The 27786-nt window shown below is 42.7% G+C and overlaps 3 protein-coding genes across 4 annotated transcripts; 2 read left to right on the top strand and 1 right to left on the bottom strand.

Annotated features, from left to right (window-relative positions):
- The first annotated feature begins 327 nt into the window (after nucleotides 1–327).
- On the top strand, nucleotides 328–8487 carry irak1bp1 (interleukin-1 receptor-associated kinase 1 binding protein 1). The gene is made up of 4 exons (XM_024383947.2): nucleotides 328–734; nucleotides 2003–2068; nucleotides 7858–7988; nucleotides 8053–8487. The coding sequence occupies exons 1-4, from the start codon at nucleotides 444–446 to the stop codon at nucleotides 8300–8302; spliced, it is 738 nt and encodes a 245-aa protein (XP_024239715.1). The 5' UTR covers nucleotides 328–443; the 3' UTR covers nucleotides 8303–8487.
- si:dkey-261l7.2 lies at nucleotides 8405–25449 on the bottom strand. Of its 2 annotated transcripts, none has more exons than XM_024383967.2 (7): nucleotides 25236–25449; nucleotides 23112–23249; nucleotides 22621–22710; nucleotides 21630–21721; nucleotides 21291–21451; nucleotides 9695–9808; nucleotides 8405–8971 (listed from the first exon to the last, which is right to left on the bottom strand). In XM_024383967.2, the coding sequence occupies exons 2-7, from the start codon at nucleotides 23234–23236 to the stop codon at nucleotides 8876–8878; spliced, it is 678 nt and encodes a 225-aa protein (XP_024239735.1). In that variant the 5' UTR covers nucleotides 23237–23249; nucleotides 25236–25449; the 3' UTR covers nucleotides 8405–8875. The 2 variants fall into 2 exon arrangements, with proteins under 2 accessions (XP_024239735.1, XP_024239727.1); XM_024383959.2 differs by having other exon boundaries at nucleotides 23112–23244.
- A 151-nt stretch (nucleotides 25450–25600) lies between these two features.
- On the top strand, nucleotides 25601–27248 carry LOC112221719 (major histocompatibility complex class I-related gene protein). Its single transcript, XM_024383980.1, has 2 exons — nucleotides 25601–25722; nucleotides 25823–27248. The coding sequence occupies exons 1-2, from the start codon at nucleotides 25647–25649 to the stop codon at nucleotides 26839–26841; spliced, it is 1095 nt and encodes a 364-aa protein (XP_024239748.1). The 5' UTR covers nucleotides 25601–25646; the 3' UTR covers nucleotides 26842–27248.
- Nucleotides 27249–27786: the final 538 nt, after the last annotated feature.

Raw genomic sequence — 27786 nt, 5'->3', positions numbered from 1 at the left:
TGGGTCGGCCTACATTAAAAGGCTTCTGGTGCCTTCTATAGACCACATCAATACACTGGTACATTTTTGGGCGGGCTATTTTAAAAAGGTAAAAGCCTGTCTGTCTTTATTAGAAACGTTCTGGGGGACTGGGTATATAGTGCTAAACATCTGAAATATGGGCTAAATAACTCAAAAGCATAATACATCATACTACAATGTAAAGCCTATTGTCTTATCAGTCACTCTAATAGTCTAACATTTGTAACAAGCTTTAAACAAAATCTCAGCAAATCTTAAAATGTGTACAAAATTGACAAAGAAATTGTGTCAGCTAAATGTGTAAACCTCCCGCTCCATGTCTTGGAACATGTAGTTCTTCGCAGATGGATCTACATATGAACTACACATCCCTACACCCGTGTTAGTTACCATAGCAGCGAGAGTTTAATTTGTGTTCCGCCATGGCTATCAGTCCGTCTAGAGTTTTCGCTGCTTTATTACCCACCGCGGGAGATATTTACCGGGACGAAAACGAACCAGGGATGGGGGAACACACGGTTACCGTTCAGCGAACCCAGAACAGCGCGCGAGAGGTCCAGGTGACTGGGAGCGCAGAGGTCTCGTGCCCAGCCGACCGCGCTACTGTTTCCGTTAGTTTCAAAAACAGCAAGGAGTCGGTGAACGACGTCACCAACAGCATCTCGAGGAGAGTAGAGTACATTCTACAGACCCTGAGACAACACCATGTCAAGGTAACGTATTAAGAGTTCATACAACCATAGACATCCTATTAAATTATTAGATGGGCATATATGTCATAAAGCCTTTAAAGTTCCAGAATGGCTTTGAAAATGGCAGCCATATTGTTCAGGGACAAATCCAAAACAGTAATTGGAATGAATGGCAGTAGAGACGTAATCCTGATTATATTTATGCAGAAAAATAAAAGGTATGTGATATATCAGAACTGGTGTAATAGAATTGTCTACCTAGAATAGTCATACAATTATAAATACAGTTTATAAGTGTTTTATACAAATGTTCTGTATAAATATCCTCTAAAATATGTAAGCAGACCATAAATGTATACATTTTAGTTCTTGGAAAGCTGTGAGTGCTATTGTATGATACAAGTATTTCTTACGAGTACTTGATACAGGTGCTTGTTACAAATATTTGATACAAGTACTTGTTGCATTTACAACTTGTCTAAGTTCTATAATCAACTGATTTCCCCCTGTGTATGAATGGGTGTGGATTGACTGCATTGTTTGAATGGAATATTGGCAGTTAATTATAAAAATAAATCTATGGAATCATTCCTCTAAAACTGTCTGCCTAGCTAGCTAACAAACATACAGTGCAGATACATTCTTCAAATTCATTATTTTACACATATCTTATCACAGCACTGGCAAACCAGGGTTGACTGACTCAATGTTTTTTTGTTTGTTTGGACCCTGGCGGCAGCTAATTGGGGATCCTAATAAATATAAAACGACCAAAATGTCTGACCTTTATCCCACCATATGAAGGATCATGTCTATTCTAGTATTATAATTCCTAATTATATTAGTTCAAATAACTTTTAATATGGATATATTGGCATATAGGCCTAAAACAATTTAATAGGATATCTATTGCTATTGGTTGGATAGGTAATTTCATATCCCAGCTGTGTAATTCAGTATTTCAACTCCAGGCCTCCAGTACCCCCAAAAGCACAATTTTTTTTGTAGCCCCGGACAAGCACACCTGATTCAACTTGTCAACTAATCATCAAGCCCTCAATGAGTTGAATCGTCTGCGGATACAACTAAAATGTGTGCTGGATTGTTGGGGGTACTGGAGGACAGGAGGTGGGCAACTGGTGTAATACAATGTCAGGGACATTGACAGACAGACACAGGGCAAACATACAGTCAGCACACTGACTGACTGACACAACTGTCTAATGTACTATTAAGTAGGATGTATGAAGATTTCTCTCCACTCTTCTTCTTCTCCTCTCACCCTGCAGGGGGAAGAGTTGACAGTGACGAGACACATCTACAGAGCTGATGACCTGTACCACATGGAGGCTCTGGTAGGTTCCCTGTGCTGAAATCCCTAAACTTGTATGTACAGACTGAAGTAGACCGTGCATTAACATGGGAAAGGAATGGAGACGGGTCTATGAAGTGTTGAGAATTATATTCTAGTCCATGCCTACTGTGAGAAGTCCAGCAGATAATATCAATCATGTGCAGCTCACCCTGCACTAACATAAATAACATGAGCATATCTACTTCTGCTAAGCGTCCCAGTAAAGCAATAAAAACAAGTAAGCATCCCGGAAGAAAAGTGCTCAAAAAAATAGCCCAAGTTAACATCATGAAATCCGTGGTGGAAAAAGTAACCAATTGTCATACTTGAGTAAAAGTAAAGATATCTTAATAGAAAATGACTCAAGTAAAAGTGAGTCACCCAGTAAAATACTAATTACTTCCGGCGCCGACAGAGATGGCCGCCTCCCTTCGTGTTCCTAGGAAACTATGCAGTTTTTTGTTTTTTTTACGTGTTATTTCTTACACTAGTACCCCAGGTCATCTTAGGTTTCTTTACATACAGCCGAGAAGAACTACTGAATATAAGATCAGCGTCAACTCACCATCAGTACGACCAAGAATATGTTTTTCGCGATGCGGATCCTGTGTTCTGCCTTACAACCAGTGTAACCGAGTGGATCACATGCAGCGACCAAAAAAAAAAAAAAAAAACGACTCAGAAAAAGAGGGAAACGAAGCGGTCTTCTGGTCAGACTCCGGAGACGGGCACACCGTGCACCACTCCCTAGCATTCTTCTTGCCAATGTCCAGTCTCTTGACAACAAGGTTGATGAAATCCGAGCAAGGGTAGCATTCCAGAGGGACATCAGAGACTGTAACGTTCTCTGCTTCACGGAAACATGGCTAACTGGAGAGACGCTATCCGAAGCGGTGCAGCCAGCGGGTTTCTCCACGCATCGCGCCGACAGAAACAAACATATTTCTGGTAAGAAGAGGGGCGGGGGCGTATGCCTTATGACTAACGTGACATGGTGTGATGAAAGAAACATACAGGAACTCAAATCCTTCTGTTCACCTGATTTAGAATTCCTCACAATCAAATGTAGACCGCATTATCTACCAAGAGAATTCTCTTCGATTATAATCACAGCCGTATATATCCCCCCCCAAGCAGACACATCGATGGCTCTGAACGAACTTTATCTAACTCTCTGCAAACTGGAAACGATTTATCCGGAGGCTGCATTCATTGTAGCTGGGGATTTTAACAAGGCTAATCTGAAAACAAGACTCCCTAAATTTTATCAGCATATCGATTGCGCAACCAGGGGTGGAAAGACCCTGGATCATTGTTACTCTAACTTCCGCAACGGATATAAGGCCCTGCCCCGCCCCCTTTCGGAAAAGCTGACCACGACTCCATTTTGTTGATCCCTGCCTACAGACAGAAACTAAAACAAGAAGCTCCCACGCTGAGGTCTGTCCAACGCTGGTCCGACCAAGCTGACTCCACACTCCAAGACTGCTTCCATCACGTGGACTGGGAGATGTTTCGTATTGCGTCAGACAACAACATTGACGAATACGCTGATACGGTGTGCGAGTTCATTAGAACGTGCGTTGAAGATGTCGTTCCCATAGCAACGATTAAAACATTCCCTAACCAGAAACCGTGGATTGATGGCAGCATTCGTGTGAAACTGAAGGCACGAACCACTGCTTTTAATCAGGGCAAGGTGTCTGGTAACATGACTGAATACAAACAGTGCAGCTATTCCCTCCGCAAGGCTATCAAACAAGCTAAGCGCCAGTACAGAGACAAAGTAGAATCTCAATTCAACGGCTCAGACACAAGAGGTATGTGGCAGGGTCTACAGTCAATCACGGACTACAGGAAGAAACCCAGCCCAGTCACGGACCAGGATGTCTTGCTCCCAGGCAGACTAAATAACTTTTTGCCCGCTTTGAGGACAATACAGTGCCACTGACACGGCCTGCAACGGAAACATGCGGTCTCTCCTTCACTGCAGCCGAAGTGAGTAAGACATTTAAACGTGTTAACCCTCGCAAGGCTGCAGGCCCAGACGGCATCCCCAGCCGCGCCCTCAGAGCATGCGCAGACCAGCTGGCCGGTGTGTTTACGGACATATTCAATCAATCCCTATACCAGTCTGCTGTTCCCACATGCTTCAAGAGGGCCACCATTGTTCCTGTTCCCAAGAAAGTTAAGGTAACTGAGCTAAACGACTACCGCCCCGTAGCATTCACATCCGTCATCATGAAGTGCTTTGAGAGACTAGTCAAGGACCATATCACCTCCACCCTACCTGACACCCTTGACCCACTCCAATTTGCTTACAGCCCAAATAGGTCCACAGACGATGCAATCTCAACCACACTGCACACTGCCCTAACCCATCTGGACAAGAGGAATACCTATGTGAGAATGCTGTTCATCGACTACAGCTCGGCATTCAACACCATAGTACCCTCCAAGCTCGTCATCAAGCTCGAGACCCTGGGTCTCGACCCCGCCCTGTGCAACTGGGTACTGGACTTCCTGACGGGCCGCCCCCAGGTGGTGAGGGAACAACAACAACAACATCTCCTCCCCGCTGATCCTCAACACTGGGGCCCCACAAGGGTGCGTTCTGAGCCCTCTCCTGTACTCCCTGTTCACCCACGACTGCGTGGCCATGCACGCCTCCAACTCAATCATCAAGTTTGCGGACGACACAACAGTGGTAGGCTTGATTACCAACAACGACGAGACGGCCTACAGGGAGGAGGTGAGGGCCCTCGGAGTGTGGTGTCAGGAAAATAACCTCACACTCAACGTCAACAAAACTAAGGAGATGATTGTGGACTTCAGGAAACAGCAGAGGGAACACCCCCTATCCACATCGATGGAACAGTAGTGGAGAGGGTAGCAAGTTTTAAGTTCCTCGGCATACACATCACAGACAAACTGAATTGGTCCACTCACACAGACAGCATCGTGAGGAAGGCGCAGCAGCGCCTCTTCAACCTCAGGAGGCTGAAGAAATTCGGCTTGTCACCAAAAGCACTCACAAACTTCTACAGATGCACAATCGAGAGCATCCTGGCGGGCTGTATCACCGCCTGGTATGGCAACTGCACCGCCCTCAACCGTAAGGCTCTCCAGAGGGTAGTGAGGTCTGCACAACGCATCACCGGGGGCAAACTACCTGCCCTCCAGGACACCTACACCACCCGATGCTACAGGAAGGCCATAAAGATCATCAAGGACATCAACCACCCGAGCCACTGCCTGTTCACCCCGCTGTCATCCAGAAGGCGAGGTCAGTACAGGTGCATCAAAGCTGGGACCGAGAGACTGAAAAACAGCTTCTATCTCAAGGCCATCAGACTGTTAAACAGCCACCACTAACATTGAGTGGCTACTGCCAACACACTGTCAATGACACTGACTCTACTCCAGCCACTTTAATCATGGGAATTGATGGGAAATGTAAATATATCACTAGCCACTTTTAAACAATGCTACCTTATATAATGTTACTTACCCTACATTGTTCATCTCATATGCATACGTTGATACTGTACTCTATATCATCGACTGCATCCTTATGTAATACATGTATCACTAGCCACTTTAACTATGCCACTTGGTTTACATACTTATCTCATATGTATATACTGTACTCGATATCATCTACTGTATCTTGCCTATGCTGCTCTGTACCATCACTCATTCATATATCCTTATGTACATATTCTTTATCCCCTTACACTGTGTATAAGACAGTAGTTTTTTTGGGAATTGTTAGTTAGATTACTTGCTTTTTATTACTGCATTGTCGAAACTAGAAGCACAAGCATTTCGCTACACTCGCATTAACATCTGCTAACCATGTGTATGTGACAAATAAAATTTGATTTGATTTTTTAATTAAGTAAGTCTAAAAGTATTTGGTTTTAAATATACTTAAGTATCAAAAGTACATGTAAACGCTAAAATATACTTTATCAAAAGTAAGAGTAGGGTAGCCTAGTGGTTAGAGCGTTGGACTAGTAACCGGAAGTTTGCAAGTTCAAATCCCTGAGCTGACAAGGTACAAATCTGTCGTTCTGCCCCTGAACAGGCAGTTAACCCACTGTTCATAGGCCGTCATTGAAAATAAGAATTTGTTCTTAACTTGCCTAGTAAAATGAAGGTAAAAAAAAAAAGAAATCTACTTAAATACTTTACACCACTGCAAGAAATCAATAATTTGCTCGTAACAGATGACAATCATATTCTGACCCTCTCTGAAACTCACTTAGATGATACAGTGGTAGCAATACATTTACAGACAAGATAGGGTTGGCAGGTAACCTAGTTAGAGCGTTGGGTCAGTAACCAAAAGGTTGCTAGATCAAATCCCCGAGCTGACACTGAACGAGGCAGTTGTATGCTTGAGAAAATTGTATGGTTGAGAGAGATGAGGCAAAATGAATGGCAAATAAGTCTGGCTGCACAACAGATTGGCAAAGGTATTGAGAGTCATGTGACTAAACTGAATAAAAAGAAGAAACTACACTATGAAATAAAGATGAATGACAATTATGAAAGACAAGCATTGTAATTTTACATTCCGTTAGTGTGGAAGAGGTGAAAAAAAATAGTCTATCAACAATGACAAGCCACCGGGGTCTGACAACTTGGATGTAAAATTACTGAGGATAATAGCGGACGATATTGTCACTTCTATTTGCCTCATCTTCAATTTAAGCCTACGTGTGTGTGCCCTCAGGCTTGGAAGGAATAGTAAGAATAAGAATAGTAAAGCCCACTTTACTGACTCAAATAGCCGACCAATCAGCCTGTTAGTAAACTTTTGGAAAAAAATTGTGTTTGACCAGATACAATGGTATTTTACAGTAAACAAATTGACAAACTTTCAGCATGCTTATAGGGGAGGACATTCAACAAGCACAGCACTTACACAAATGACTGATTGGCTTGAGAGAATATGATAAAAATACTTCAGTGTGGCTTTTGACATTATCGATCATAGTCTGCTGCAGGAAAAAAACGTTTGTGTTATGGCTTTACATCCCCTGCTATATTGTGGATAAAGAGTTAACTATCTAACCGAATACAGAGGGTGTTCTTTAATGAAAACCCCAGGGCAGCTGTCTAGGCCCATAACTTTTTTCAATCTTTACTAATGACATGCCACTTAAAGCCAGTGTGTCTATGTATGTGAATGACTTAACACTATACACCAGCTACTATGCCAAGAGTGTGCAAAGTGGTCATCAAGGGGGGCTACTTTGAAGAATCTCAAATATATGTAGATTTGTTTAACACTTTTTTGGTTACTACATGATTCCATGTATGTTATTTCATAGTTTTGAAGTCTTCACTATTAATTCTACAATGCAGAAAATAGTAAAAATAAACTAAAACCCTTGAATGAGTAGGTGTGTCCAAACTTTTGACTGGTACTGTACTTAAATGTTTTTTGCATATCCCAACTCCCCCTGAGAATGGGGCCAAGGTCAGCCATTATCAGCGGTGACCTTGGCACAGTTTGTGTTAAGTGCCTTGCTCAAGGGCACAACGACATTTACCTTATTGGCTCAGATTTTTTTAATGTAATTTTTTTCACCTTTATTTAACTAGGCAAGTCAGTTAAGAACAAATTCTTATTTTCAATGACGGCCGAGGAACAGTGGGTTAACTGCCTGTTCAGGGGCAGAACGACAGATTTGTACCTTGTCAGCTCGGGGATTCAAACTAGCGACCTTTCGGTTACTAGCCCAACAATCTTACCGCTGTGGGTGTGTGTTTTTACAGGTGATGGTGGTGTTCTCAGACTTTGGTCAGATGGAGAGAGTGTGTATTGTTCTGTTGGAGAAGCTGGATAAGAGTGTGTGTGTCAGCACACCTCACTTCTACCACAGTGAAGAGTGTCTCGGCCTATTGAGGTAACACACGCACACGCACATGTACACACACTATACTATCATAATAATGTGTGTGTGTGTCCAGGCGGAGCGTGTGTGTAGCAGCAGTAGAGAATGCTCGTCTGAAGGCGTCGGAGATGAGCAGCATGCTGGGACAGACTCTGGGGCACCCCCTACTGGTCAGAGAGGAAGAGGCCACGGAGAGATATGGAGGGAGAGAAGGAGGAGAGGGGAGGATGGGGGAGGGGGTACACAGGCCTAGCATCAGTGCGACCTCTCGTGTGTTTGTCACTTTTAACCTCCGACACAAAGACAGAACCAGGAAGAAGATTTGAAGACTACATTACCCATCTACCCCATCAGCACAGTGCAAACACACACTCCCACACCATCACACTGTAGATATGAAGACAAAGACGAGGATGGACAGTCAATTGTTTTGTTTAGAATAATATTTATTTAAGCTTTTCCTCAAAGCTTCTGTCCATAAACATGAATGTCAATAAATTTTGTAAATGTGGCTGTTCTTGATTCAGGTTTGAGGTCTTTATGATAATGAACTGTATTATATTTTCTGTCTTTAATTTTGTTCTGATATGAAATACTGTATGACATCTTCAATGATGTAGTGGTTAAAACAGTAGGTGGGCAAACACTGATCACCGTTTGCAGCTAATAAAATAATGCTTCCTATATTTTCAATGCATTTTTCCGCAGTAGGTGGCTAAAGGCGTAAAAGCCTTTTCCCCTCCACTAAATCACTGTGTGAAATTAAATTGATCTTGTTGTGGGGGAACAGAGAGAGGAGCTGTCCTTTTCTTTACATCTACCGTCCAGTTAGGTGTCCCACTGACACACACACACACACACACACACACACACACACACACTCTTGTGGTCCCTGTCTGTCAGTCTTCAGGGAAGATCTCTTGGAGCCAGGGCTGCATGATGAACCGCTCTCCATCAAAGTGTGTGAAGTACTGTTCTAGGGTGGGGATCTCCGGCTGGAACACACACACACACACTCGGAGGTTCAGCTAGGGTTAGGTGAGTATACGTATGTTTGAGTGTGTCAGTTTGCCTTCAGAAAATATTAAACCCCCTTGACTTTTTCCACATTTTGTGTTAGACTGAATTTAAAAATTGATTATTTTGAGATTGTGTCACTAATCTAGAGGAAAACCTGGTAGCACAGGCCAAATCTTAGAGGAAAACCATGTTGTCTGCTTTCCAACAGACACTGGAAGACAAATTCACCTTTCAGCAGGACAATAACCTAGCCCAAATCTATACTGGAGTTGCTTACCAAGATGACATTGAATGTTCCCGAGTAGCCTAGTTACAGATGACTTAAATTGGTTTGAAAATCTATGGCAAGACCAATTTGACAGGGCTTGAAGAATTTTTAAAAGAATGATTGCCAAATATTGTTTAATCCAGCTGTGCAAAGAAATTAAGATATTTACCCAAAAGACAGCTGCAATTGCCGCCAAAGGTGTTTAACGTGTATTGACTCGGGGTTGAATACTTATCTAATCAAGATGAGTGTTTCTTTTTTCATTAATTAAAAAAAGAAAATGTTTGCATTTTTTCTACTTTGACAAGAGTATTTTGTGTAGGCCGTTGACAAAATATGACAATTAAATCCATTTGAATTCCACTTTAAAATGCAACAAAATGTGGAAAAAGTCAAGGGGGTTGAATGCACAGTGAGTGTGTGTTCCTACCCTGGTTCCAGTGACCCGTTCCAGCCTGGTCTGAGGCAGGTATCCCACTAGGAGAGAGGAGGGGCCAGGACCACTGAATAACACCTTATAGTGGGGGGTGTTCTCTGCGTTAACCTACACACACACACACACACAGTGAGAGGTGAAGGTCAAATTCAAGCTAGAATTCTTAAAATGGTTTAACTGCCACTCCCCTTAGGGATATTACAGTACAACAACGAAGTCCCTCGGACATCATTGCACACACGATAGAACAGCAGCATGTAGTGACCTATTGCAATTGTTATTACCTTGACGCTCCCCAGCTCTTTCGTCAACAAAACAAAAACGACGGTGGGGCGGACAGTGCCATTGTTTTTCCCTACTGCGGATTCCATCTTTAAAGAGCAACTGCCCCTAAAAACCAAATTCTCCTTTTGAAAACAGCCCATGTGGCATCGATATAGGAGTCAAAAATGTATTCTAGTGTCAAAATTCACTACAAAGTGTAAATTGGATAATTTGTCATAAAAGTCAGTCTCGTCCAAAACTTGATTTTTGTACGTAAATTCAGCACGACTTACTTGAGGATTTGGTAATGCATGACTTACATGCCCACTTTTGCGAATTATACAATTGCCCAGTGACAACACGTTTGTAGTCCGCCCCCAGTTGCCATGTTGTGAAGTCTGCAACACACACACGTCACCCGGCAAATAGGTGGTAAAATGGGCTTCCATAAAGTTGGCACAAACTTAGTGCATTTCAACAATATTGCCAGATGACCAGGAATAGATTACATCAGACAGGTTCACATCTGTGATTGGTGTTGGCGAGTACGTTAGCTAAGTGGACAGTTCGGACTTAGAATATGTGGATAACTACAAATACCTAGGTGTCTGGTTAGACTAAACTCTTCCAGACTCACATTAAGCATCTCCAATCCCAAAATTAAAATCGGCGTCCTACTTCGCAACAAAGCATCCTTCACTCATGCTGCCAAACATACCCTCATAAAACTGACAACCCTACCGATCTTCGACTTCGGCGATGTCATTTACAAAATAGCCTCCAACACTCTACTCAACAAATTGGATGCAGTCTATCAGAGTGCCATCCGTTTTGTCACCAAAGCCCCATATACTACCCACCATTGCGACATATACGCTCTCGTTGGCTGGCCCTCACTTCATACGTCGCCAAACCCACTGGCTCCAGGTCGTTTACAAGTCTCTGCTAAGCCCCGCCTTATCTCAGCTCACTGGTCCCCATAGCATGCGCTCCAGCAGGTATATCTCACTGGTCACCCCTAAAGCCAATTCCTCCTTTGGCTGCCTTTCCTTCCAGTTCTCTGCTGCCAATGGCTGTAACGAACTGCAAAAATCACTGAAGCTGGACTCATATCTCACTTACTAACTTAAAGCACCAGCTGTCAGAGCAGCTCACAGATCACTGCACATAGCCCATCTGTAAGTAGCCTATCCCCATACTGTATTTATTTATTTATTTATCTTGCTCCTTTGCACCCCAGTATCTCTACTTGCACATTCATCTTCTGCACATCAATCACTCCAGTGTTTAATTAATTTAATATATGTATTTGACACACATGATTATAGTGTGTAAATGAACAGCAATTAATATTCAATAGTCCTCACCTGGGATTTGAACTCACAACCACTTGGTTCACAGTTTGCCAATCTCCCTGCTATACCACCATGTACCGGTTAATCTTACTATTCTCATCATTGAATCGATGTACTTATTTCAGCAATTTAACACCTTTCAGTATAGTTGTCTAATGTTTGTGGGGCATGTTGACCCGTTTTAAATGATACTCCTGAATCACTATGGTACATTTTTGAGTGTACTTTTAACAAAGCTGAGATTTACTTAAAAGTGTGTTGACCTTATTGCTTACAGCCTTACACCAATCACGTTATTTCCGATCTACACAAGTGCCTGAGGAGCAGGGGGTAGGGTTTCTTCTGGACAGGACAGCACCCAACTATACTGACACAATAAGCACATGTCCTAGAGATATCCCTTTTTGGGACAGTGGTTGTTTGTAGACTACAGGAAACGGAGGGGCGGGCACACCCCCATCCACATCGATGGGGCTGTAGTGGAGTGGGTCGAGAGCTTCAAGTTCTTCTGTGTCCACATCACTAAGGAATTAACATGGTCCACACAAACACACACGTGAAGAGGACACTACAGTGCTTCTTCCCCCTCAAGAGGCTGAAAAGATTTGGCATGGGCCCTCAGATCCTCAAACAATTCTATAGCTGCAATTCTATAGCTTGACTGGCTGTGTCACGGCTTGGTATGGCAACTGCTTAGCATCTGACTACAAGGTACAGATGGAGGTGCGTATGGCCCAGTACAACACCGGGGCAGAGCTCCCTGCTATCCAGGACCTCTATACCAGGCGAAGTCAGAGGCAGGCCCTAAAAATTCTCATTCTCCAGCCACCCAAGTCATACACTGTTCTCTCTGCTACTGCACGGCAAGCGGTATCGATGCACCAATTCTGGAACCAACAGGACCCTGAACAGATTCTGCCCCAAGCCACCTGCATTGACCCTTTTTTTGCACCAACTCTCCTGGACTGACTATGCACGCACACACACATGCTGCTTCTTCCATCGATCCTAGTAATTTTAACCCTACCTACAGTGCATTTGGAAAGTATTCAGACCCCTTTACTTTTTCCACATTTTGTTACGTTACAGCCTTAGTCTAAAATTGATTCGTTGTTTTCCCATCAATTAAGGGTTTCGGCGCCTTTTGGCAAACTCCAAGCGGGCTGTTATGAGCCTTTTATGGAGGAGTAGCTTCTGTCTGGCCACTCTACCATAAAGTTCCTCTGTCCAGTGTCTGTGTTCTTTTGTCCATCTTAATATAACATTTTTATTGGCCAGACGGAGATATGACTTTTTCTTTGCAACTCTGCCTAGAAGGCCAGCATCCCGGAGTCACCTCTTCACTGTTGACGTTGATTCTAAATAGTACCCGCAAAATACCAGACTCAACATCAACAGTAGTTTATTTAGTCTTTTGTTTTTAAAGCAGGCTAACGTTAGCAAGCTAACGTTTAACCATTAACTTCTTTGGGACAGGGGGGCAGTATTGAGTAGCTTGGATAAAAAGGTGCCCAGAGTAAACTGCCTGCTACTCAGTCCTAAAAGCTAGAATATGCATATAGTTAGTAGATTTGGACAATCTGAAGTTTCTAAAACTGTTTGAATGATGTCTGTGAGTATAACAGAATTCATAAGGTTGGCAAAAACCTGATTAAAAAATCCAACCAGGAAGTGGGAAATCTGAGGTTTGAAGTTTTTCAACTCAGCCCCCATTGAAGATACAGTGGGATATTAGTTATGTTTCACTTCCCAAGGCTTCCACTAGATGTCAACAGTATTTAGAACCTGTTTTGAGGATTCTACTCCAAAGGAGGGGCTCATAAGGGCTCTATGAGTGAGTGGTCTGGCAGAGTGCCACAGCCTTGGCATGTTTCTACGGGCTGTAACGGAACTTTTTGAACTTTTCGTCCGACGTTCGGCGCAGCCTGAACGCACATTTGGATTTGTTTACCAAACGCTAGTGGAACCCCAGTCCTAGACAGGTTATCGAACAAATCAAACATTTATTGTGGAACTGGGATTCCCGGGAATGCATTCTGATGAAGAACAAAGGTAAGTGCATATTTATAATGCTATTTCTGACTCTGTTGACTCCACAACATGGCGGATATCTGTATGGCTTGTTTTGTTGTCTGAGCGCTGTACTCATATTATTGCATGGTGTGCTTTTTCGGTAAAGCTTTTTTGAAATCTGACACAGCGGTTGCATTAGAGGAGAAGTGGATCTAAAATTCCATGCATAACACTTGTATCTTTCAGCAATGTTTATTATGAGTATTTCTGTAAATTGATGTGGCTCTCTGCCTATTCCCCCTCAGGAAACTAAAAAGATTTGGCATGGGTCCTGAGGTCCTCAAAAGGTTCAACAGCTGCAACATCGAGAGCATCCTGACCGGTTGCATCACTGCCTGGTATGGCAATTGCTCGGCCTCCAACCGCAAGGCACTTCAGAGGGTAGTGCGTACGGCCCAGTACATCACTGGGGCAAAGCTGCCTGCCATCCAGGACCTCTATTCCAGGCGGTGTCAGAGGAAGACGCTGAAAATGGTCAAAGACCGCAGCCATCCCAGTCATAGACTGTTCTCTCTACTACCAGATGGCAAGCGGTACCGGAGTGCCAAGTCTAGGACAAAAAGGCTTCTCAACAGTTTTTACCCCCAAGCCATAAGACACCTGAACAGGTAACCAATGGCTACCCGGACTATTTGCATTGTGTGCCTCCCCCCAATCTCGCTTTGCTGCTATTCTCTGTTTAGCTTATATGCATAGTCACTTTAACTATACATTCAAGTACATACTACCTCAATTGGCCAGACCAACCAGTGCTCCCACACATTGGCTAACTTTGTGTCCCACTACCCGCCAACCCCTCTTTTTACACTTCTGCTACTCTCTGTTCATCATTATTGCACAGTCACTTTAACGATACCTACAAGTACATACTACCTCAATAAGCCTGATTAACAGGTGTCTGTCTGTATATAGCCTTGCTACTCTTTGTCGCTTTATTTCTCTACTTACCTACACACACACACACACAAACCTTTTTTTGGGCACCATTGGTTAGAGCCTGTAAGTAAGCATTTCACTGTAAGGTTACACCTGTTGTATTCGGCGCACGTGACGAATAAACTTTGATTTGCAAAATCACCGGATGTTTTGGAACTATTGAACATAACGCACCAATGTAAACTGAGATTTTTGGATATAAATATAACATTTATTGAACAAAACATGTATGTATTGTGTAACATGAAGTCCTATGAGTGTCATCTGATGAAGATCAAAGGTTAGTGATTAATATTCTCTCTATTTCTGCTTTTTGTGACTCTCTTTGGCTGGAAAAATGTCTGGGTTTTTCTGTGACTAGGTACTGACCTAACAATCGTTTGGTGTGCTTACGTCGTAAAGCCTTTTTGAAATCGGACACTGTGGCTGGATTTACAACAAGTTTATCTTTAAAATGGATTTTACAGATTTTTGGATCTTACACATTTGTATGTTTGAGGAATTTAAATTGTGGGATTTCTGTTGTATTGAATTTGGCACCCTGTAATTTCACTGGCTGTTGTTGAGGTGGGACACTAGCGTCCCAAATATCCCAGAGAGGTTAACCAAAGCCAAGTTGGTTTTGTTTTCTATATCGTCTCTGGTTTAACTAAGAGCATTGTACCTATGTCGAGGAGTAATTTTTTTTTAGTAGAGTACTTGGAAGATCAGCATGACTGGGTGGCAGAAGAGGGGGGAGAGGCAGCGTGAGAATAGGCAGACAGGGAAGACCCTCACTGGGGAAGAGGTCAGTGATTGAGGGGGAGCCATGAGGTCATTCTCCGAACCAAATAATATCCAATATTGTGAACCACTAACCGCATACTTTGAGATACAGTTTGATTGAAATAAAGACCTTTTATTCTGTCAGTTTTGGTGCGGGTACAATAAATGAATGACTTCTCTCCTTCCCTCTGTCACTAATATGTGGTGGTGAAGTTCTCTGCTCAGCTGACAGAGACAGGAGATACAGTCCATTCTGTTCCAACTAGGTAACCTTTGCTCTCCTCTATGCACATCACTCTGGGGACTTCCTGCAGGTAACCATGACTTCCACCAATCACCCCTGTAACTTAAACATTAGTGGTACTGAGAGTTCCTCTAATTTCTTTGATGCTGTATGAAGGCATTGTGCCATAGGATATTTGACAAGTAGAGAGGATGATGACCTTGCTGCTGTCTATTAGTTAGAAAGATGGTTCTATACTGAATGTATGTGACAGTCATTGCTAAACAATATGATTAGTGTAGGTAAGGGATGAAGTGAGAACCTATAGAAGGATAGCTCTCCTTGAAGTGGGTTGGGCATGACATGACAGCAGGTTGATCAATACTGAGCCATGCTGACCGACAAGTGGTGTTGATTGGTACAGGGCAATTTCATTTATTTGACTAAATGACTATCCATAGTTGCCTCTTGATACAGCCACGGCAGTCTTAAAATGGACTGTTACCTTGAAATGCAACTTTAAGATGTTAAAAAAACATTTGAACTCCAATTGAACATTTCCTGACATCTTATTTTCTTCTCTCTCACTCTAGTTATTCTCAGGAGACAGGTCAGTGTGTGTAGAGGGAACACGGTTTGACCAGGTGGAGTCAGACTTCTACTTCATCGCCCTGGAACACTATACCAACAAGGCAGAGGACGCCAAGTTTGGACCAATGAGTCACCAGATTATTTTATGCCTTACACAGTTCCGACACATATCGCTCCACCTTCCTCAAACTCCAGTGCCCTACTTTTGTTTACCATTTTACCAATGTCTATGGATTGTACAAGGATTTGAATTTGGGACATTGACTCCATACTAAATCTAATTCCATTCCCTATACTATATTGTAAGAACCTTGAGATCTTCAATGTTTCTGAGCAAGGTGACCACAAACAGTGCCTGGGACACCTTCCAACGCTACTGCTGTCTGGAGAACAGCCAGAGGGTGGTCAAGACATCTGCTGCAACTTCATCTTTAGTGTGTCAGCTCTGCTGCACCTGGGAGCTGAAGGTATGGCACAGCATTGCCAACAGTCATTTATGCTAAAACATATCCGTGTGCTCATTTATGCGTTTCTTAAAGAGTCAATCAGTAGTTTAAAGAACAACAAAGTGGATCTCCCAGCCATGTTTCAGTAAAAAGCTGCGGGATGGGGCTGGAGAAATTTAACCACCCTCTAATTCATAGACAGAGCTATGGATGCAAGAACCGACCATCACGCATCCTTCAATATTTATTTATTTTTGTTGGAGGAGACGACCCAAGGTTCCTCGCCTTGGACCTCCTCCAAAGGATTTTGAGAAGGATGCGAGGGGTTAAGGAGAGATGAATTGGGACAGAGCTCACTTATTCTGCTTGCGCTGATATCCTTGTTCTACTTGTGCCGTTTCCACAGATGGCCCTGGTTTGCTGATGACATCTGATCCGACTCTTCCTGCAATTTGACTCCTGCATTACTAACTTTATTCAATAAAACTTCCAATGCCAAATTTAAATGAGATTGGGAACTACCATTGTAATTTATAGACAGACAATTAAAATCGGTTTTCCTCAGTGCAATGTTTGGTGAATGCATGGTGTCGTTTTGTCCTCAGTCCTCCTTTGAATGCTGCGTGTACTGATTCAGTTCTAAAACAACCATCAAGTCCATCCTCAACTCCAACGGATTGTCCAGTCTGCTGAGGGTCATTGGCTGCCACCTGCCCTCCATAGAGGTCCTGCACGATTCCAGGGCAAGGAAGAGATCGCCGCCGACCCCTTCTACACTCTCTTCCAAAGACTCCTCTCTGGCAAACGGTTCAGGTTAATCACGACCAAAACCCTGTCACCTTGAACAGTTTCTTCCCTCGGTGGCTCGGCCACGACGATCCTCTCATCCATGGACTTCGCACTATTCATCCACAGACTACGCACCCTACACTATCATCCCTGAACTGCACATCTCTTACATGCATCATTTATTATGTAGCTTATAAATGTTCATATAAGCTACATTGCACGTGTGGATCCGTGGAAATTCTGCATCTATATTCTGTTTATTGTACTGGATGAACTGTAGCAGATTCTGCCCTTTGTGTTGTTCTGCTCTCCCAGGATCAGTGGTTGCTTGCGCAATGGCGCTTCATCTTCGCGTGCGCCATCTCGTACACGTTCAACTTTTTAATTGGATTTGACAACATACACCTAGTGGGTGATAGAGGACAACAATGTTAAGCTTGAGTGGACAAGTGACCGCATGGAATTCAAGTAAGGAGAGCCTCAGAAGAGAGAATCTCCATTTAGGAAAAATGTGTACCCTCTGTGCCACCACCGCGACGACCATATGACTGAGAAAACGTAGTCAGATTAAGAGAGCTGCTCTTTGGGGCGATCCATGTCTCCGTCAGGGTCAAAAAGTAAAGGGACTGAAGGGCAGCATAGGCTGAGACGAACCCAGTGTTCCTGATCACAGATCAGCAGTTCCAAACAACACCAGAGACCAGAAATTTCACGTGGTTTGTGCGCACAGGGTACACTAAATTAGAATGGTTGCAGTCAAAAGGGTGGAGAGCATCTAAAGCCTACAGCGAGAAGAGCGAACTGGGATAGGAAAACACAGTTTCCAAAGCTACAAAAGAGTAAAATGAGAGAATCTGAAAATAACTAGGTAAAAATACTCAAATGAGAGAGTGGTGTGGAGCCTTGCCCTCTTTCCTTCCTCGAATATATTTCTTTATTTTACTTTTAGATTTGTGTAATTCTTGAGAATTTTGATACTAGTGCACTGTCAGAGCTAGGAACACAAGCATTTCGCTACACCCGCAATAACATCTGCTAAATATGTATATGTGACCAATAAAATTAGACTTGATTTAACACAGCAGAATCACAGCAGAATCCGCCGATTACAGCTGCTGAGAAAACAGGAGAGACTGAAGTACTAATGGCCTTGCAAAAGGTGAAGAGCACACCTCCCGGAACTAATTGCTGATTGCCTAGGTTGATATGTCAATCATCTGCAAGTTAACAGCAGTCTGCACACCAAGTAGGCAGCACTTAATGTAGATGGCCCTAGCTAGCAAAGATACATTACCAAACAGATAGACAAGAAATTATACTTACCACTCCTGGAGATATCAGGAGTCTTTTTATTTTAACCTTACTTTACCAGGTAAGTTAACTGAGTACACATTCTCATTTATAGCAGCGAGGGAATACTTACAGGGGAGAGGAAGGGGGATGAATGAGCCAGTTGGAAGCTGGGGATAATTAGGTGGCCATGATGGTATGAGGGCCCGATTAGGAATTTAGCCAGGACACCGGGGTCAACACCCCTACTTTTACGATAAATGCCATGGGATCTTTAGTGACCACAGTCAGGACACCCATTTAACGTCCCATCTGTTAGACGGCACCCTGTGAGTTGAGTGGTTGGAAATCATTGCGCCGGGGCTCTACGTCCTTTCCAACCACTACGCGCTCACAGGAAAAAAACTAAAAACTGCCAGTCCAGTCATTAAAAAAATAAAAAATAAATTATTTTATCAGTTTCTTTATGAAAATATTTAGCAAACTCCATGACAGTAACTAAAGCAAGGGGCTATTAGCAGCACACAGCCTACGAATGCATGCAGGGCCTGGCATTCCCTGATCTCGTGAAGTGAGCGCTACTGGAGCGGGTGAGAAGGCCGATGCGCCAGCCTTTGGGGATCACGCTCAGCTCACATGGTCTGCACAGGGCAATGTCCCCAATTACAGCCCTAGGATATTTTGGGGGAGACCAGAGGATAGAGTGCCTCCTACTAGCCCTCCAACACCATCTGGTATCCCATTCAGAGACCAACCAGGACCAACCCTGCTTAGCTTCAGAGACAAGCCAGCAGTGGGGTGCAGGGTGATATGCTGCTGGCTATAGAAGGATAAGTATAGTCAGATAAACTGATACCTAACACGGACATGTTAGCGTGGCGGGAAGATCATGAACCAAGAGGGTACCATGAACCAAGAGGGTACCATGAACCAAGAAGTTGTGAGTACAAATTCCAGGTGAGGACATTCTGCTCAACCTTAGTAATGCTTGTGTACTAAAACAGTCTTAAAGCCTAGGCATTAGTTTCTTTGACCATTTTGAACCAAACTCAGAAAAGGGTGTGCACGCATTAATAAGAGGCCTGATATAACAGTTCTGTGTATGTAGAATGACCCCATGATGTCTGGGCACTCAGCCAATACTTGACAGAAACTAACTGGTTCCTCTTAAGTTAACTGGAAACAGAAAAGTGTGTGCACGCATTAAAGGTTTTATCCTGCACACCAATGATAGAGCTATTGTTCTGTCTGGAGCCTGTTTCTGGGCCAAAAGAAGCATGTTTTGTGTGTGACCAGTACGACCATACATGATCTGGGCGACAGTCAAAGGCACTTGAGCTACTGTAAGAGGTATGCCTGGAGTGACTTCCTGTCATTCTGGCCCCTATTGTCCTCACCGAGTTGTGACAGACTGAGGCAACCTTTTCACCCAGTCCAATCACACACATACACAAGGTCACGTGTTTTGCAGATGCTTGCATGGGGTAGCTTGACTGTATAAATGCTCCTGTACTCTTTGTATAGGAGGCTCTCACTCCATCTCACCTGCGTGGGTGGGGCGACCAGCCTCCTCATTATAAAAGTAATACTTTTTCATTTTGCCTCTACTCGTTATTAGCTAAAGGTAGAATTTCCACAACAATGTTCAATAATATTTCCCTTTATAAATGAACATGCACAATGTAATCATCTACGACTCTACGTCAAAGTGTCTTAAATATGTACATTGAAAATACTATGCTAAAAGCAATGTGTGGGAGTATCCTTAACCTTGCCAACAGAAAAAAAATAGAGCCATGAATGGATTAATGCTTCACCAATCAGGGCCTTGATTGGCTCGGCAACAAGGAACGATATGTAAATGAAAACAACATTTGGGGGAGAACGTTTTTTGGAACCATCAGGTGACAACCGATAAAACAGGTATTATTATTTAATCTTTATTTAACTAGGCAAATCAGTTCTTATTTTCAATGATGGCCTAGGAACAGTGGGTTAATTGCCTTGTTCAGGAGCAAAAAAACGACAGATTTGTACCTTGTCAGCTCGAGGATTTGAACTTGCAACCTTTCGGTCTAACCACTAGCCGTCATTGGAAATAAGAACTTGTTCTTAACCAACTTGCCTAGTTAAATAAAGGTTGAATAAATTAGAATGCCGTTCTGGTTAGACTCAACTAGCAAATACAAATAGGTATTGTGTAGAGTGTAGACATACTGTCTATAAGCTGTCTATAATACTGTCCATACTGTTTATAAGCACATCAATATATTTACAAATGTTTTGTCTTTGTAACACGAACACACCCATAGATTTTTGTTGATAAATGCATCTACGCTCAAGCTGGGCAATGTTTGTGCAATGCTATCATATAGCCTACCCCTGTAGGGATATTAGTCGGTTTGGGATTTCTCCCCCAGGAAAAATATCAGTCGACATAAGAGACAAAACTCACCAGTTATAGAATATTGTGTTGTATGACAGCTGAGCTGACTGAAGACCACAGGCATTCAACTTGCAGTTGATATCGTTACCATGGTAACATGCCTTTACATGCAATTCGTACATGCAAAGATTCGTTCTACAACACCTTGCTAAGAAAGTGTGTCTTATGAAACACATTCTAGATCCTCGTTCTTGCTATCTTGGCATAACTTTGATTTGACAGAGAAATATCTGCAGCTGGCTAGCCTATCTATCCCCAACCTATGCTAGCTAACTGCTGTCAGCATGGCAAAACACAAGGTCAGCGCAGGCTTTAGCCTACATAGAACTCAATTAGCTGACCATCGAGATGACGAGTCAGTCAGAATGGGAAAAGTTCTCAATTTCAAAACTTCTTTCCATAGCAAAGCTACCTCCTCATTTGGGTGCAACCTGCTCATCCACTCTGGGGGGGCTCGGAGCTCTGGGTCCCAGCTGACGATCACCCCGATCATGTGACCATTCCGCTCCATGACGACATCGCCCACACGCAGGAAGACGAAGGGGGGGCGCGGCCTACGGACCGACCGGGAGGCTGGGGGTATAAAGAGAGGATATGTGGGAAAGTAGGATGAGAGAAGAAAAAGGAGAGGAGAAAGGAGAGGTTCACACCAATCAGACCAGTACAGTAACAGGAAGTAAATCCAGACTGGTTCTGCAGGGTTTCTCCCCTTCATTCCTGACAGGCAGACACACCAAGAACAAACACACACCTCCAAAGAAGCCCAGGTCGTTGTCTTGCAGCATGACCTCCAGAGCAGGAGACTCTCCAGGAACCTCTCCCTCTCCCCCTCCCACCAGCACCCTGGGAGTTAGAGACAGACAGTGTTACCATGGCTGCTTCCAAAATGTCCTGTGGGGCCTGGGTCCGTCTGCAGGTAGCGGATACTATAAGCTGGTGTATAATGTAACACGAGAGTGGGGTAAATTGACATTTTTTATTTTTATGCATCACTCCGTCAAGGGAATAGTGTTCTTTCTAACAAAGATAATCTACATCCATTTGAGGATGTTGTGTATCCCTGGTAATAATCAGAATGAATGTAAACACTACCATTTTGAAAACATGCCCTGTTGTTAGCTCATATCCCAGCGATAATGCCTTGCTTTACGCCTGGGAAGAATACACTTTTATTTGCTCAACTAGCTATTGACTCAACTTACCAAGGCAAACACTGACTATATTAGCCCACACAGCTACAATGATGCACTTCAATGCTAGTTTTTGGAACTCATATTGAAGCTTAGAGACCAACTAATGTATAAAATTATATACAAGCATCATGAAACCAACATATTCATTCATTTGACTTTCTTACCTAACTTAGCACTTTCCCACATGTTTTTTTTTCCTTCAGACTTCATGAAATGATTACCTCTTCCTAAATATTTGGTGAAATTCTGAATTGTTTGTATGGTTCCCTAGAATCATGGGTGGCTCAACTTACCCCACTCACCCCTACAGCAGGGGGATCAAACTACATTTCTGGATGACCGAGTGCCTGCTGGTTTGTTTTTCCCTTTGTGTCCAATTAAGACCCAGACAAGGTGAGGGGAGGTCCTAACTAATCAATTACTTTAATTGATCAAATAAGTACAAGGGAGCAGTGAAAACCCATAGACACACAGCCCTCCAGCAATGAGTTTGACATCTCTGCTATAAGGAGTAATGCTGTAGAATTACTAGAGGTAAATGTGACGTACGTGATTCTATCCATAAGGTCTGCGATCCACTCTGTCCAGACAGTGGTGTTCAGGTAGGACTTCTTCCACTCACCCCACATACCCAACAACCTGGTCAAGACAGACACATTAATATCCCGAACCTCTTACCCGGCCTAACTCAGTCCAGATGGCAGTGTTCAGGTAGGACTTCTTCAACTCAACCTAGATACCCTGGAGTCTGGTAGAGACAGACATACATTATAATAACCATAACCCTGACCTCTAACCCCTGATCACAGATACCCAGAAAACTGCAGTAAAAACAGAAACATTATTAACCCTAACCCCACACCCTGCAGTCAGATATTTCACTTATAATATTAGGAGAATAATGGTAAGAGAAAAGCTCTCATATGCTGTGCCATGTTTTGTTCCTAGATTTAGAGAGGTGGTGGCTCTCAGAATGGTGAAGGGGTGTGCTTGCAGATGAATGAATGCCATGCCATTAGGGGGTCTGAGCGGACCGTTACCGTTTGGTGGCGTGGTAGCGCTGCGCTACGGACGCTCCAGTCCACCGGGAGATGAGGTACTGGGCTGGTAGTGCAGAGAGCAGTAGGGTGAGCTGCAGGATGGTTGCCACTGTTAACTGGGGCATCACGACACCTGGCCTTACCAGACAGAACAGGACAGAATTATCAGTAGGCTAAAACGGTTGGTGCCAGCAGGTAGGTATGCCTGCCGTAGGCTATATAAATAAATAAATAAATCATTTGAGCACAAGTTAAATTGAGTTTTATAGTCGGTTTTCTTTCATAAATTGCAACTGAACAAAGCAGGCCATGACTTTGAGAAGTGTGTATTCTGAATCAGGTGTGGATGTAAAATGTTTGTTTTTTTAAATGGAAAAAAAAATGTAAATACAAGATTTCGGATCTTCAATAGCCAATTTGACAGGCTGTTTGGCTCATTTTAGTGACAAAGACGATCTGATTAATAAACAATGCTATGCTGGTGGGTGGTAACTAGGCTTGGGCGGTATCCAGATTATCATACCAACCTTGTGCCATACCGGCATAGTCGGTAATACCAGCACTGAAGACAAGGGACGTTATTTTCTAACCCCCCAGCCTCTAATGCAAAGGTTAGCAATGCTATAAAGTGCATGTAATATCCCATAGAGAATGCTAACTAAATACTAATGAGCGCATTGCGAACATTTTCTACAGTCTAACTATTTTCAGGACAGACAAAGCAGCTCAAAAAGTTATACAAGTAACTCAAACATGCTACTCACAAATATTAGCCAGCAAGGCTCTTGATCCAGGAGGGGATTCTCTGCTGTTATCAAACTAAGCTCGAGTTTGAAAGAAGCTTACCACTTAGCTAAATGCTACTAAATTAGCAAACCAAAATGCACACTGCAGAGAATTTAGCACATTTTAGTAAGTTATCTAGCTGGCAAACATTTACTTGCGAATTCCATACTGTAACTAGATCACCAGGCGTGTGTGCGCTGCACAACTGAGTGACTCACAAGGCACCATTCTCTCGTCATTGTGTGTTTGTAAACAAACACCACTTCAAAATGAAAAATTGTGATGAGAAATGAAGAACGAGATCTTTATCGCCTAACGTATTGCATGTTGACTGCAGGGATTTACTTAAGATGTAGCTACAAATATTCACATTTATTTAAAAAACTGCAACAAATTAGTTTAAATGATATTGAAAGAACCCGTGGAAATGTCCAAATATACAGTATACCGCCCTAGCTTAGTGGTTACATTAAAATAAAACCCAGCCCTGAAACTAAAATGTAGGTTGAAAACAATTTGTATGTCATATAATAGGAAAAGAAAGCAGTCACATGGATTTGCATGAAGTGGGCAGTTCAGATTTATCATACTTTGAACCATAAGTCGTCATTGTGCAACATCAGGGTAAGCACTGGCAATAGTTTAACACGAAAAGGTTGATTCCTACTGGTGTGGGCATTTAAACAAACAAATGATAGTGAATCAGGGAAGGAATACAGAGGCTTTATTCATCATCCACCTGCTTCAGAATACACAAAACATTAACACTTGCTCCTTCCATGACAGACTATCCAGGTGAATCCAGCTACAACCCCTTATTGGTGTTACTTAAATACACTTCAAATTAGAGTAGATGAGGGGAGGAGACCGGTAAAAGAAGAATTTTGTATGTGTGCCATTCAGAGGGTGAATTACAAGACAAAATCTTTAAGTGCCCCTACCATGTTCTCTGTCCACCCCTGATTCAGGAGACACCATTTTCATAGTCATGGCAAGCTTGGTTCAATAGCGATTGGCCAGAGAACACCGAATATCCAATATAAAACTAATTTGACTTCGGTGCTCATGGTCCGTTTATTAATTGATTACATTTTGTTACAGCTCAACTGCCATATGGAAACATAAAATATAGTCCTATTCTATATGCAAGAACCTTTTACGGTTATCCACTCAAAATCAAATTTTATTGGGTCACATACACATGGGTTAGCCGATGCTTGTAAACCCATAACGCATTTTTTTTCCATTTAGAAAATAACTCACACACTTATGCTATAATGACACAAACCAACTGACAGCTTTCTAAACCTAGCAGACATATTAGAACCCTTATCTTACCGTGATTACAAGAAATCCCAAGTCAAATCAACTTTTAAATAACTATCTGTCTGACATCGTTCCTGAGGAAGTCAACTAGTAAAGTCTGTTGACAGCAGTTGTGCGGGACGAGCCATGGCGCGAGGAGAAACAACTCAGTGGTTTCGGTGTCCCTCGGTAGTTATATTTACATAAATACACTCTGTCTCCGGCAAGCGCACCTGCATATTTACATTTACAAAATTGTCAATATCGCGTGTCCAATCGCTGCAGTCCACGAAATACCGGCGCGCCTCGCCACGTCAGGAATGCAGGAACCAATGGGAGGAGGGAGGGAGGGGCGTTCCTGCAGACGCAGGAATGCCCACGTGCAGGAACGTAGTATATATTATTTTTAGAAGTGAAACGGGAAGTCTGTCAGAAACTTGAGACATGCTACACTTCAAAATCATGGGCAAACTGTCAATCTTTTTGTTTGTTCTTTCATTTTACACCATTGTCAACGCAGGTAAGATGGACTACTAACTTTCTCTCAAACTCATTTAATGACTTTTATGTCATAAAATGTTAACGGTCCACAACGGTGTATAATGTCACTCTTTTCTCAGGTTCAGGATCACATTCTCTGTGGGCACTTGCAACATACATAATCGGAGAGACACCTTTCCCTGAGTTTACAGTTGTGTTGATGTTGGATGATGTTCAAATAGGTTACTATGACTCCAACATGAAACTGTCTGTCTACAGGGGTTACCATATTACAGACAAAATGAATGACGAAGCTCAGGATGGAACTTATGTACTTGGAACTATGTACCACCACATGAAAGAGAGATCATTTCGCCTAAAGCACCACTTAAATCTCACGGAAGGTGTTCACGTTCAGCAAAGAATCGGTGGCTGTGAGATACTGCACAATGGTGAACCGGCCCTGATCATGACAAAGAACTCTTTTAATGGAATTTTTGCAGATTATGCGGTATATTACAACATGACACATTTTACATATGATTCTGGGCAACTACTACTAGGATATAATTGGATGAGGCAAGCAACTGAAAGAACACTTTATGCTAATGTTTGGCTTCCTATTTGCATCAACACACTGAAAAAATGCCTGAACAGAGAGAAGAACTTTGTGATGCGGAGAGTGCCTCCCAGACTCCGGTTGATAAAGAAAGAGGTTTCTGGAGACCTCCAGGTGATCTGCCTGGCGTTTGGTTTCTACCCCCGCCACATCAACTTGACCCTGCTGAGAGATGGCCATCCAGTGGCAGAACAGGAGCTGACAGGGGGGGAGGTTCTGCCTAGTGGAGACGGGACCTACCAGCTGAGGAAGAGTATTTATGTCAGTACTGAGGAGCTAAGGGAGAAACACAACTACACCTGCACTGCCTCTCACCTCAGTCTGAACAACAAGCTGGATGTCAGTTGGGAGTCTGGGGCAGCGAGAGTTCACCTATTCATCCTCTCAGCTCCACTGGTGATGGCACTGATTGTTATTCTGTTCTGCATTTTAATTTGCCTCGCAAGGAGGATACGCGCCGCATCGCAGAATTTGCAACTAGCCAGCGTTGATGCATTAGAGGCAGATGAAAGGAACCTGTCATCAGATTCTGAGATCTAATATTTTTGGGGGACACTGATGCAACTTTGTCAATTCACAATGACACCTATGACTGTGAGAGCAGACACAAAATGTGCCAATCATTATTTTATTATTGGTTGATTCCCCAACCCCACAACAAACAACTATTAAAGGATCAAGTTGTGGAGACTGTTGACAATTACAAATATCTGGGCATTGGTCCAGATTTGCATGTATATATTTTACATTAACAAAATTAATCTTTTAATAATTTATTTAAAATCATGACTTTTCATTAATTACACAATACACTTTATATCTGTGTTGTATTTCCTGATATCCAGTATCTAAACCAGGAGACAGTGGTGTGTATTTATGGGTGCCAAGGGAAGCCGGGCTTCCCCAAAGAATTTACAAAGAAAAAAACATTAAATCATTTATATTTAGTCTCTCTGTGTTTCATTTTTTTTTTCAGTTCTTAATTTGATGAATGTATCTCACCGGAGAAATCATCCGAGCGAGCAAAACAGCCCCTCTCTATATCTGTATGTGTAGCCCCATCTATCTGATGCTGTCTGGTCAAAAGAGTATAATATTGTTGCCACCAATAACATTGAACACAATTCAGCGCCGGGTTGTTTAGCAAGGATACTGCAGGAGTCTCTATGGAATCTACAGACCCTTCCACCAGTGCAAACAAAGGGCCTATACACTGTGACATTTTCTTTCAAGAACGTTTACTCTTAAATTCGGTTGATTTAAGACTAAAATTAACCAGGGCCAAGGAAGAGTTTTGTCTGATATCTGCCCAGGACGGTGACTTTAGTTTAAACGTGTAAAAGTATTTAGTCAGCCACCAATTGTGCAAGTACTCCCACTTAAAAAGATGAGAGAGGCCTGTAATGTAATTTAAATCACATTGTAGGATTTTTTATGAATTTATTGGCAAATTATGGTGGAAAATAAGTATTTGGTCAATAACAA

The sequence above is a fragment of the Oncorhynchus tshawytscha genome, linkage group LG02 (assembly GCF_018296145.1).
Source record: "Oncorhynchus tshawytscha isolate Ot180627B linkage group LG02, Otsh_v2.0, whole genome shotgun sequence".
Classification (NCBI taxonomy): Eukaryota; Metazoa; Chordata; class Actinopteri; order Salmoniformes; family Salmonidae; genus Oncorhynchus; species Oncorhynchus tshawytscha.
The sequence above is the reverse complement of the archived record's forward strand: the minus strand, read 5'-3'. Positions and strand labels throughout refer to the sequence as shown.

Coding starts and splice junctions, on each gene's coding strand:
- irak1bp1 (XM_024383947.2), top strand. CDS start 444: ATGGCTATCAGTCCGTCTAGAGTTTTCGCTGCTTTATTACCCACCGCG. Junction 735..2,002: donor TGAGACAACACCATGTCAAG/GTAACGTATTAA, acceptor CTCACCCTGCAG/GGGGAAGAGTTGACAGTGAC. Junction 2,069..7,857: donor TGTACCACATGGAGGCTCTG/GTAGGTTCCCTG, acceptor GTGTTTTTACAG/GTGATGGTGGTGTTCTCAGA.
- si:dkey-261l7.2 (XM_024383967.2), bottom strand. CDS start 23,236: ATGCCCCAGTTAACAGTGGCAACCATCCTGCAGCTCACCCTACTGCTC. Junction 21,452..21,629: donor CGACCTGGGCTTCTTTGGAG/GTGTGTGTTTGT, acceptor TTATACCCCCAG/CCTCCCGGTCGGTCCGTAGG. Junction 9,809..21,290: donor GGTTGCACCCAAATGAGGAG/GTAGCTTTGCTA, acceptor GTGTGTGTGTAG/GTTAACGCAGAGAACACCCC.
- LOC112221719 (XM_024383980.1), top strand. CDS start 25,647: ATGCTACACTTCAAAATCATGGGCAAACTGTCAATCTTTTTGTTTGTT. Junction 25,723..25,822: donor TTACACCATTGTCAACGCAG/GTAAGATGGACT, acceptor CTCTTTTCTCAG/GTTCAGGATCACATTCTCTG.